Source organism: Pleurodeles waltl, chromosome 9, assembly GCF_031143425.1.
Source record: "Pleurodeles waltl isolate 20211129_DDA chromosome 9, aPleWal1.hap1.20221129, whole genome shotgun sequence".
NCBI classification, from domain to species: domain Eukaryota; kingdom Metazoa; phylum Chordata; class Amphibia; order Caudata; family Salamandridae; genus Pleurodeles; species Pleurodeles waltl.
The window spans coordinates 979,511,992-979,525,274 of record NC_090448.1 but is presented as its reverse complement, the minus strand read 5'-3'; the positions used below and the strand labels follow the sequence as shown (position 1 = coordinate 979,525,274).

Here is a 13,283-nt window from a genome sequence, read left to right as displayed (position 1 = left end):
GAATAGTTTAAAGACCAAAGCTGTCACTTATTGAGTCTCTTCCTTTGTAAATCGATGACAGGTTCACGTAGTTTTTACTACCTACTTCAAATTGTTCAAAACAGGATTTTCATTATATTTCGTTCCTTAATACAGTGCTTTAAACGAGGAGGTTCTGGCCGGTACTGAGTACCCGCACTTCTGTGTTTCTGTTTAAAGTACTGCTCAATTAAATATATTTTTTCGTCTTCATGTTGATCTCATTTGCACCGTATATTTCTTGAGTGAGTTTTTACGTTACCCATTTGATTTTAAACATAGCATCATATGTTTTTGATTGACGAGTAACTTCCAGCCATATAATGCCACCTTTAATGCATTTTGATCTGGATCTGCCATTTGCCAGACGACAGCATCACTCTTTTGCTCAGTCTGAAAAATTAAATATTACAACCCTGATTTGAAGTTTGTTATAATTAAAAAATATTCATGGTTACCTGACACTGATATGGCTGTAATTATCAGGTCTGTGCAAGCTATTTTAAAAAGGCACATCTCTGGGTCACCAATATTACAATGAAATGTTATAAACATTGCTTAACATAAGCAATGGGAAAAAGTGACCACTGGGCACTTTCAAGTTAACATCTGCCAGTGCACATCTGCAATATCCTAGGTACAGTGATCTTGCTTGTGTTACCAGGGCCAAATCCAGTAATATTTGGAGGACAAAGTTACATAAAAACTCTGAGATTCTGTAGAGTTCAAACTACAGGCAGAAAATGCACATCGTGCTTCTCGTGCTCCAGTTTTAGCTCTAGTAGCGCTTTCTATACTGAAAAATCAGCACGAATCGCAGCATGCTATTTCTGAGTTGATTTGTCTGCCGTTCGAGTAGAAAATCTACTCCGGAAGTATCCCCCTGACAGCGACCTCCCGTGTTCGTAAAATTCCACAAGAAGTCCTCCTAGTGCCTGAAAAATCATGCTAGGGGAAGCCAACTCTCACTCAATAGCTTGTATTCTGAAGCCTCACGTTGTTTCCTGTCATTGCTTTGCTTGAATGGGAAAATAATTCTGCCATGCAGCTATTGGCGAAATTTTGTGGGAACTTCCCGTTACATGAGTAACAAGGAGTTTCCAAAATTCTCCAGTTCAGCTCATGGAATAAAAATTCCGCCTGGGCCTATTTTATACTACAGTGGATTTATATGTCTGTTATAGATAATAGATAACTTGTGACTTAGAACTAAGCAGTGGAGCTTCCTGTAATCATATTAGACCAACACTGCACTGTTTAACAACGTGGCAAGTCAATTGTGCAGTATTTGCTACTTTTGTGATACAAAATGTAGCAAGCACATATTGCTCAATGCTATTTTACAGAAACATTTTGGTACCAGAGCTGAAATATAGGGAATTGATTGCAGAGCTATCGCTAAACATTGTAAACATGTTTCTTGCTTACAAATAATTTTGCATTTTAGAAATAAAATATTGGATCTACTACCCTCCTTTTTAAACAAAAATAAAGCCAAACATTTTATTACTTATATAAAAAATTTAAACAACTGTTTGCACATTAAGCTTAGTCCCAACTTTTACAATTGAAAAGTCAACACAATGTATTTTCTCTATTTTTTCTTATCTAAATGCAGCAAATATAGCATGTGACCAGTGTGTGTATTTTTTACATTTAAATATTTATTATTTACTTCATTTCCACTTTATAAACCAGCAAACATAGTGCAAATGAAAATGCACAGATTTTTAGCACCATTGCAAAGAGAGTTCAATTTCAGAAGGTTAAGTAAGGGTGTGATAGCATAGCAAGTAATGTCTTCCATAGTGTAACCGGAGGATCAGATATCTTAAGTCCAGCCGATTAGTTGAAGGTCGAAGTGTTTTTATTTTTATTACTTGAATTCACAGTATAATCATACTTCAGAATACTCTGATATACTAGCCATTGTACTTATCTGTCTTAAGTATTTCTTGGTGAAGAATCCATGTGAATTTGATTACCAGAATTGCCCCTCATTTGCTAGTCTGTGGTGGTTTCTGTTTCACTCGTGTCCTGTGTTTTGTTAACTGGCTATCACATTCAGATATCGTCTTGGCCTGCTCCTTCACTCGCCATGCTGTGTTATTACGCTCTACATTCCCCCTCACCCCTTTGATCTGCATTATGATTCCTAACCAGTTCACCCAGTTCTAGTTTGATTCATTCTCCTTACTTGCTCCAAAATACTGGAAATCTCTTCTTACCCACTCTGCCACCTCCTCTCATTTATTTATGTCTCACATTAAAGATCACCTTCTTACCTCAAACTTCTCCCTTATTGTATTTTCTCTGTTTTTATTTCATATATAAATTCAACAAATACAAGAATAAAATGACTGAAAGGAAAGCATTCAGTTTCACTCAGCCACAATCCAAGGGAACACCCTTAATTCAGTGTATTAGAATAAGTACATATTTGTACTTATAAATGTTATGCACAATTGCATGGTTTCCAATGTGGTATAAAGGTCTAACACTGTAGTGTAGAGTGGGAATTTTTCCTCTTCAGAAGTGTACTGGCTTTTGAAACAGCTTAAGGTCTGATTAACTTTCCCCCACCCTTTTGGCCTTCCAGATTGATGGGCCCGTCAAGAAATGATGCCATCTCACAAAAGACTGCCTTTGAGTTGGTCCCATGATTTATTACTCACACACATTTGTCTTGTTTTCACAGATGATATTGTTATTTTTCTTATCTTCCCATGTGTCTGTATTCACGGACTTCTGGTCTGCTTTGGGAGTCCGCAGATGTTGGAGATCACATCCCTCCCATCGTTACCTTGCTTCCTTCATCCCTCTCTTTCATCCTCAGGTCTATAAGTTGAGGTGTTCTATTTGTACCTTAGAAAGGCTGATCCTCAATCTCTATCTTGTGTTTTTAGTGTGTCCATAGATGGTTGGACTCTAAATCGCCTGTCTTTAGTGATCTTTGTGTGTATGCGGAGGGTCAATTTACCTCTCAATTGTTCCGTGTTCTTTATGTCTCCATTAATGGTTAAATTTGTTGTCTTCTTTCCCCATATTTTTCATTTGTTAAAGAATAACTAAAGCTCATTTCATGATTTGTGTATGTACATGTATCTGCTCAGTCCTTCTTCTTCATGTCAGTATATGACCATCAATGGTTAATTTCCCTCTCCTTCTCCGTGTTCTTCAAATGTCAAGGGCTGGCTAACTAAAACTAACATCCTTATTTACTCATTTATGTCCACATATTTGGTTAGTCTTTCTCCTCCCATGTTCTTAAATTCTTATGTTCACATGCTTTGCATTTATGTGCATATGTTTCCTCGGCCCTTCTTTATTCATGTGCTTCGTGTATTTTTACATAGTTGATCCCCTACGTTTTTCTTTCCTGTGTTCTTGATCTGTCCATCAATGGTTAATGTCAGTGTCCTCTTTTCCTGTATTCTTTGTGTTAAGGAATGGACAAAGCTCGAACATTTATGTTCTCTGACTTCTACATAAGTGCATATATATGTCCATTCATTCTTTCTTCATGTCTTTATGTGACTATTAATAATTAATTTCCCTGCCTTTCACTTCCATGTTTTTGTGCGTTATTGGATGGCTGAAACTAAAATCCTTGTGCTCTCATGATTTCGATGTATGAACATATGTTTGTTCAGTCCTCCTTCTCCTATCTTCTTCATGTGTCAAACGATGATCATAGCTAGAATCCTTATAATCTCATGATTTCCATGTACGTTCATGCAAATGTTTGCTTAGCCCTTCTTATTCCATGTTTGACAAATGTTTGTAGGCGGTTGATCCTCTAATTTTCCTTTCCCATGTTCTTCAAGTCCACCGACAGCTGAAGCTAGAGTGCGTATTTCACAATGTTCAATTGGTGTGTGGCTGTGGTGATCTCCAGGATCTTCTTTCCCCATATTTAAATGTGCCAGCATATAAATGATCCATCACTGTTTTCAGTGTTCCTCACGTACTAGCCTCTGTTCAATTGCCTTCCTCATTGCTCTTTGAGGAATTGGCTCCCTGCATCTCTCCCCACTTCCTCCTGTACAATACCTTCAAGACGTTGGAGGCCTTCTATTCCACTAACATTCCCAAGATGTGCCCTTTTAAATGATTTATTTCTCCCTAGGCTATGAGATGAGAACTATGTCAGTGGTCTTTCTCCTCCTTAGACTTCGAACTGCTCACTCCCTTCTACTTCATAGTCGATTAAGTTGAAAATGTAGTAGACTCAAAAGGTAGTTCAAAATGTGTCTGCTGGAACTTAACATTTATACACCTTACAGAAATGCCCAGAAAAAGTAAATTACTTGTTTTGCTTCTGCAATTCGCTTTACACTCTCTCTGGTACTATGTTTTATGTATTTATATTATAATGACTCATTGCTTTAGTCGTTGATACTACACTTCCCTAAGTTTCTTCTAAGATGCCATACTGTGATGTTGCATTGCTCACTATTATTTTTAATGTATTTATACTTGTTTTGCGAATGTAAGTTATTATCTAAAATCCAGATTGCTTTGTTTATATCCATGTATATAGTTGCCTTGACTGAAATATTTAATTTGCCTTTTCTATTCAAAGTGGTGGGACACCTGTTTGCCATGTTTGCGCTATACAGAAACACACAAATATACGGGTAAATAAAAAACGAATTGAAAAAATAAATAGGATTTGTGTTACTTCATTTATCATTCACTCCCGGTTTTCTTGTTCCCAGTGTGGCTTACCTTCCAATGCTTTGAGTTCCGTTGTATGGCTGCTTAGCAAGGTCGAATGACAGTATCTATGTCTTATAGGGAGGCTGGAGAGAGTAGTCCTCTTTCACTGTGAACAAAGTATAACAATCAAATCTCGAGTATACCTTGTTTCTACTTAAATTGCCGTTTTTTATTCCAGGAAATATTGAGTACAGTTGTCCAGCTACAAATGAATGTGAAATAACGAAGAGGAGGCGGAAATCATGCCAGGCCTGCCGGTTCATGAAGTGTCTGAAAGTAGGAATGTTAAAGGAAGGTAAGCAGGAATGTAGGATCGGGGGCTATGCATCGGCACAGGAGAAATAGTGCACTCAGCTGGCATGGAAAGGAGATAAGAAGTGAAAAACCTGATGTGCAGGGGAAAAACATGTATAGAAAAAAGTAATCCGGTTCTGACCTAGGAAGGGGGCTGTTGGAACTGGTTTAGTTTGTCCTAGGATTGTTAGGGGTTATTGGGCTTCAGTTATGCTATGTGAATTAAATAGCACACTATCACCCGTGAGGGCATCCTGGTGGTTTGGCAGGTGTGTGTGGCTATCCTTGGCATGGGGAGACACTTGAAGAGCTAGGTCTTCAGCTTTTTGCAGAATTCAAGAAGGGAGAAGGAGACTCTAATGTAGTGTGGACGGTAATTCCACACTTTTAGAGTGATGAACGAGAACGCACGATTTCCTGATCTGGTTTTGTGCATGCCTGGGACATGTGCTAGTGAGAGTGCGGCTAAGCAGAGGAACCTAGAGTGTTTGCGGAACAACTTCTCCCGTCTGTACAGGTAGGCTGGGACTGTGTTGTGCAATGCTGTGTGGCTGAGGTGCTTGGATTGTGAGCACTTATGTATTGGGAGCCAGTGGACTTCTCGCAGGAGTGGTGTTGCGTGAGCTGGCAAGGGAGGTTGAGGACCAGTTTGGGTGCTGCATTCTGAACAGTCTGAAGCCTTTTAATGACTTGGTAGGTAATTCCCACTTAGGGGGCATTCCCATAGTCCAGTCTATTGGTGATGAGGGCTTGGATGACACTTTTCCTGCTGTTGTTGGGTAGCCACTTGAAAATCTTTTTCATCTTTTTCAACATTCTCAAGGTGTGGAACCATGACATGACCACTGTTTTGACTTGTGCAGACCTATCCCACTTATTGTCTATATTAACTCTGAAGTTCCTTGCTTGTTTGCTGGGGGTAGAAGTGGGTCTGAGATCTGTAGGCCACTCGGCGTCACCAACAGTATCAATCTGAACCATTAACTTCTAGTGTCCTGGTTCCACCTTGCTGTCGGATCCAAAGACTGAGCACCCTTTGCTCACCCTCTTAGTACTTAACCCTTGGATAGCGAGACTGAGTGGTCCAGAGCTTACTCAGGTAGGTGGTGTGGGCTAGAATCTCAGAACTCAGCAGAGGCAGTAGTAACAGTAAATACCATTACTATTCCAGCCAGTGTTTTTACTTTAAAATAAAAAGTACTTTATTCTGCACAAAGCTAAATTCTACTTGAAGGTATAAATGAACCTAGAAAAACAAAAATCAAAGTAATACATGCTTTGCACAATAAACAAATGTCTGTCTATTGACTTTGAGAAATAGTTTTTACAATCGATAAGCCACTGCCTATAGTTTTGACAGCAGGTTGTACAACCAATGCACCATTACCTATGAACTTTGTTAAAACGTTTTCATAATAAGTAACTACTATGTGTTTGCTTTACCAGATAGGTTTTCACTACAAAACACCCCTTCCTACAGATTTTAACAGATAGTTATTCACAGGTATTAAGATGGAAAGTATTGATTTATCATTCGGTTCTTTGCAATCAATCACACACTGCTTTGGCCTTTGACATCAGGGCTTATGTGGCTCAACAGAAAGTAAAGAGTTGGAGGCTGATTTAGAGTCTGTTGCAGCAGCAAAGGAGTACCCTGCCTGCCAAACTCTCGATCCACCTGCTCTATTTTTAGTCAGACAGACCACCATGTTTACGTTGCAGGTGTAAAATTAACTCCAGCAGCTTCAACTTTCTTCCAACAACCCCAGGGAATACAGAGCATTGTAGGTAAGCCATTCAACTGTCTACCCTATATAGAGTGGGTTGTTGGATGTTATTTTTTAATGTATATCACTGTCAGAAATATCCTGCAGTGAGGGACAGTAAAAATAAAAAAAAGACCCCACACCATGGGACAAAACTCACATGATGGTAGGGCCTTTAGTTCTTTTCTTTTCCAAAAGCAAATTCCCTCTTTGGGACTTTGTTATTGGGAAAGAAAAAACTTTTAAACGAAGCATCCACTACCAATGACAGATGCTGGCGGGTTTGAAAGCTTACAACTTCACTACAAATCCACCAAATGCTTCTCGGCCAAAAAAGAGGACTGGGGAAGCTCAAGGTCTCTTTGGAGTGTAATCAGGCGTGCACTCTTAGAATTTCAGGGGTAGATGGGGTTCACCACAGTTCCTTGTAGGGCTGATCCACCCCTTGCATTTTGCAGGGTTCATGGAGAGAGTTCCTTGATCCCTCTGCACAGCTGCCTCAGACCATAAGCCACTGGAATGCGATCTTCACTTCTGGACAGCGTTCTCTTGCTAAGGCACATTTTTATATCCCCCCTCCACAAGGCAGAGTTGGCAGCACTTCCAGCAGAGTTCGGAATCCCAACTCCCATATACATCTTCCAGTCCTTATGGAACAGGGCCTGTGACTCCACAAAATAGGTGCTTCTTTGTGTGATGCAGTCTATTAATTCCAACGATCCAGCAGGCAGTTTAAAACTTTCTTTGAAGGGCCGTGTTACTGGTTTGTGTCTAACCCGAAAAAGGGACTGGCAACCAAAAATCTCAATTCTGGCACTGTAAGCATTCTCTTCCACACTGCCATGTCAGGCCTGCTACTGGTCTAAGAGATTCCTTGGAACAGACAGCATATTGTGCACCTGACCAATATTTATTCTTGGTTTTTCCAACCAGTTGTTTACTTTGATCATATTGTGGGATGCTCCTCCAGTTAGAATGTGCATATCCATACATGATCAGTGCATGCCACAGGTATTTTTCACAGGAGCTGATACCAAACAGGTTACAGGCTGTTCCTGTATTTTTCACATTAGCCCTAGACTGGTACAGCCATATCTTTTTTCGTCCAAACAGAACAAGAAGAAGGGATGTAGATGGGATTATCTTGACAGGGAGCAGAAGACTGATCTATGAAAGGAAGGTAAAGGCTTAATTTGTAAAAGAAAGAGTGCTGGTACATGAAATTCTGGTCAGAAGCCGTGGCCAATGTAATTGAACATCAGCGTGCTGAATACTAAGGCTGGCCATCTTAAATACACCACATGCCTCTTTAATCCACTACCAGACACTGCTGCACCTTTATCTCAGTCTTACATGTTACCGTTTTCTACCTTACTGCCGTTTTTTCCATCTTTCTCTTCCTCCATCTTTCTGATTTGTGTTTTATTTTCCCTGTCTTGCTCTCAATAAATATCTGATGCAGAAACATAAGTGTGGGTCCAGAAACATAAGTGCTGGTGGGCAGTGGCAGCTGCTGCCAGGAAGGACTTGTGGGGCAGTGCGTAGAGCAGGAGGAGGGGGCAATCTTTAAAAAAAAAACACTTAAATGCCACCTCGCCTCCGCCGCACCCGCCGCCTCAGTTCTTGCCTTTCTCCCTTCCACACCCAATTCAGACACCTCTCATGCTGTTGAACAGCATGAGAGAAGCGCCGGGATTGGCCTGAGCGGGCTGAAATGCCACTCAGGGAGGGAGTGGGAGCCTGCACTTGGTGTCCATCCAGCTGTGAAATACAGCTTTGGTGGAGAGTTCTAAGTGCGCATGTCAGTTTGGCCACCCTAAGCTGGCCGGCCAAACTGACATGCGTACTTAGAGTACACCACTACTCCTCCCTGCTGATGCGGAGAATGCTGACCCAACCCTGCCCTAGATTCATCAGAAAAATATAATGATAATAATTTATTATTATTTTATTTTTCTGCTGCCTTTTAGCAGTGGGGGGACATTCCTCCACCATAGCGGAGGGGACGCCCCTGCTGGTAGCCGTAACCGGCAAACACCGCTAAAACTCAACACCGGGCAAACATGGCCCAAGTAGCTGTAAACTGACTATAATGGCATTTCTGCTGAAAGAGGCTGTGATCCTGTAGGGCTCATTCCCAAGTGTAACAAAAGCCAGGATATTCTTCCTAAGACTGCCAGAGTTCAATTAGAGTTAACACCTCTGCGGAAAGGTTGTGGAAACTTCGACAACTGCCTACAGGTTCAGTAAGCGGGTCAGGACAGCTTAACCTAAGCCCTTCATTTTGTATAACCACAACACGACATTCCAAGATTCCTCTGCCCATACAGTGAAGTATATCACGGACACACCACACTCCACGGTAATCGAACAATATACATGCAGAGTAAACTTGCAGTCTCTGTCCATGAGGGCTGTTCTGACCTTCTACTGCGAGAAGACAGCGTCCATATCTCCTGTGAAGACGATAGGTAGAAATTCCTTATTCCTTGCCGCCACCCCTGCCAGTCTTACTCACCCCAGTGATAGGACAGTAGTCACTCTCAAAAGAGGGGTGTACTTTGGGTGCCATTCTAGATCTCAGAGACATGCTTTTGGTTCTCATTCACTTCTGCAAGACTCCCTCTGTGCATGTACAAGATTGTTGGGTTTACCAATGTGAAAATCAAAAGCCTGCAGAGATACACCATGACTTTCCTAGCAATCTAACATAGGTCAGCGGTGACTGCTTTTCAGTACCATGTAATGAGACATTTCTTTCCCAACAGGGCCTGACATAGAAAGAGACGTCTGGTCTCAGGGGCGGGTAGAGGTGGGCTCACTGGCATGGAGTATTGAGTAAGGAAACTGAAATGCTGCAGCAAGTTTAGAGAAGGGACCTTTTGGTGTCAGCATAGTTGGGGGTGGGGGTGTTGGAATGGATAAGATGGAGTCGCCCTGGCAAACGAAAGGGTGAGAAGGGAGAGCGTGTCACGGGCGTGGATCACTACATGGAGCCTAACATGCGTAAGAGGGAGACCTACGGGTAAAGGGAACGGGTGTGGGGGGTTGCGTAAGCATGAATGTGAGATAGTTATTGGTACGCAAAAGAGGGAGACTTCCTGTCAGGTGGGAGACAGGGAAAGGGAGACGGAGATGGTAGGAAACGTGAGGCAGTGGCACGTCTCTGAGATGGCTTTGGGGGTGGAAAGGTGTAACTATATAGCGGAACTGGTTGAAGAGAAAAGAGGAGTCCTGTCACTGTTAAAAGAGCAACTCCAGACTTGGTAAGAGAAAGAAGAAAGGGACAGAGGTGTGGTTGTGAGAAAGGGTCGGGCCATAGGAAAAAAAGGAAAGGCAGAGCAACGGGGTGGAGGGCAGAAAGGGCCACTGCACTGCTAGGTGGCAACTAAAGAAGGCACTTTGCGCTAACCACCTCTCATACTCGGCGCATGATGGAGAAATGAAAAACAGGCTCAAGCATGAAGTAAAGCGAGAGGCACGGTATGTCGGAGAGAAAAAATACTGATATTGTTGTATAGATGAGCAGAGTAGGAGATGAGTGGCAGTGAGGCCACCCGCCCTACGAAATAAAAAGGGGGATCTGTCTTGGAATAGATGGCGGTATCCGATATTGCATGTAACGCAGTGGGCACAGAAATGGAGGTAAGAGACAGACAGGGATACTGTAAAAAGAAAGAAGGTAACGCTATAACGACAAGGGCTTTGTGGAGAGTAGGGCATTTTCACAGTTAGGATGGATATGTTTTAGAGAGTTACTGGAATGAGATAGAGAAAACTATTTTTCCAGGGCGGGGACGGGCAATGGTATGTGGGTAGGGACAAAGGTGCCCTTCCTTAAGAAGATCAAAAAGTGATTGCGAATCCCCATGGAGAGGGAAGCACGTAAATTAGAGGGGGAGGTGTGAGCTGAGGGCACTGGGATCAGAAGATGATGAGGGAGAGGGAAGACATAATGAATGAGGGAATGAGAGCCTATCAGTTTAGCAATATTAAAGTCTATCCTCAAGTGCTTGAAGGCATAAAGCAGGGTTGTCCAACATAGGCCCAAAGGGCCTGACGATTACCAGATTTTCAAGATAACAACTGACTATGAATATTAGTTGCATTTACACTCACTGTTGGAGACAGTACATTTAGGTTGGCTGAGGCGAGGCCCTAGCCAGGCAGAGCCTACCACTCCCGTCAGGGGTGGGTAATTACACTCACTGTATAACCTGCGCTTACTCTTCTGTAGCTTGGCACAGAGCAGTCAGGCTTATCACAGAGGCAATGTGTAAAGCATTGGCACAGCACAACCACACAACAAGTACGCTGAGCTTCATAAACAAGACTTCACATGAGGTATATGTAAATAAAGTTTGTATTCAACACACAAATGAATTGACAGTACATGAACATCATATAAATCTGGGCATGAATTGCATCAGAAATATTACTAATGGTACAAGCCCCAAGAGTGTTAATATGAACTCAGCAGTATGTACAGGTGAGAAAAGAAATAATTTCCCTCCCGCACCCACATGCAGTACTACCACATGGGCTACGTAAGACCAACCCTGACAATTACCCTAATTCAATGTAAAACAGTTGTAGGATGCATCCCAGTTCCCATTGATAGCAGTAATTTATACATACAGAGACTATAGCACTTTTGAAATTGCTCTGCGGTCTAGGCCGCACCAGTAAACGCCAATGTCAATCATAGTAGTAAATAACGTGTATGGCAATATTGCCACATGGTGAAATCAAGCCCAGACACTCACTCCACACACTCACTCAACACCGCTACACAGTGCCATGGATGTCGTTCACGCTTACCTACATGCACGCACACACACTCACTTCCAGCTTCCTAATGCTGTGCTCTGACAACCGTTAGGTGAGGTGTAAATGAGTTTGCAGACCCCTCTTGGACACAAACCTTCCTCCTCCCTCCAACCATTTCCCGCCCCACTCAGAGTTAGAAAAGAAGCAACCTTTCCCTGGATACTAGGCTGCTTGCGGCCAGTCGTTACACTTAGTAAAGAGTGCGGGCCAAAGGTAAGAGGGGAGAAGTAGAGAATGGCTGATCGGGCAACAGTCAGCAAATGGAGGTTTGGCCTCCCACTCTGAAAGTTCACTCAGGGGTTTCCACACTGGCCTTCCCGTGCGGACTGCGGTCTGCAATGCACAGGGGGAGGGTAGCCTTGGGATACACTGTTCACAGTGGCACCCAGACAAGCAAGACATTCTGCTTCACAGATAGTTACCAATTTGACAACCCCCAGGACAGGAGGCATCACGTTTTTGGTTGCGATGGCTTGGACTTACCCAGGCATCCCAGTTGCTCACCAAATTCCATGCCCTCCTGGTATGGGTACAAGGTCTGGTGAGCGATGGCCTGAGTCGCACCAGGCACTTCAGAACACAGACACAAAGGCCCACATTATGACTAGGTGGTCTGGGCCGCCATGCCGGCGGTGGCGGGAAATCCCGCCATCCGGCATGGTGGACCAGACCGCCACATAATGAAGACAGGGAGGGCTGCCTTAGGCAGCCCTCCTCCACCGCCAGGCTGCCTCCGACAGGCAGCCTGATGGTGGACGGCATCATTATCCGACAGGGCAGCGCTGCTGCCCTTTGGATAATGATCCCAATTCCCCCAGCCTTTCCCTGGCGGGCTTACCCGCTCGGGAAAGGCTGGCGGAAGGGGTGCTCTGGGGCCCCCCTGGGGGCCCCTGCACTGCCCATGCACTTGGCATGGGCAGTGCTGGGGCCCCTGTGCAGTGCCCCATCGCGCACGTCACAATGTTTCCGTCCGCCGGCCCAGCAGAATCTTTATAATATGGCCGGCAGGGTTCCAGGGGGTCTGGCGGTCAATAGAAAGACCGCCAGCATGAACACGGCGGTGTTAACCGCCGTGTTCATAATGACCCCCAAAGTGCTCAATGCAGGGCCCCCCTCGGATGAGGCACAACATCTGGTGCGCAATGACTTGAGATGCATTGGAGAGTTCCACATACACATGACAAGTTACCAATGCAGTGCCTCCTGGAAATGAGGCACAACATCTGGTGCGCGATGACTTGAGTTGCACCAGACGAATCCGGTTCACACACACAGAGGCACCAATTCAGTGGTACTGCACAAGGTAGAATGTGGCACTGCTCCAGGTACGCCCCCACATCCTGGGGTCGCAACCAGTGACATGGACGCCGTACGCAATGAGTATGCAGCCGGTTGGCTCACAAGAGAAATGTGGCACACTCAACAACAGCGGGCCACGCTGCGTCCTGCAATCAATAATCCATTCACTTCCAACCAAAAGCTTATGTGTGACGTGGCTCCATGATGAAGGGCAACACTCCTTGAATGCGGTCTGTACTTTGCAGGTCCCGCACCAGGCAAATCCGGTCTCTAGGTCAAATATTTAGTTCAGCGCTCACACCGCTGCTACCAGGTGGAATCCAGCAGACAACATAAATGCATAGAAGGCACCAC

At 43.7% G+C, this 13,283-nt stretch overlaps 1 protein-coding gene across 1 annotated transcript in view; it reads left to right on the top strand.

The window, feature by feature from the left end:
- Nucleotides 1-13,283, top strand: part of ESRRB (estrogen related receptor beta) — a 205,923-nt gene that overhangs the window by 86,460 nt on the left and 106,180 nt on the right. Inside the window, exon 3 of the mRNA XM_069206011.1 lies at nt 4,919-5,035. Coding sequence (XP_069062112.1) covers nt 4,919-5,035 — 117 coding nt within the window. The remainder of the gene's footprint in view (nt 1-4,918; nt 5,036-13,283) is intronic.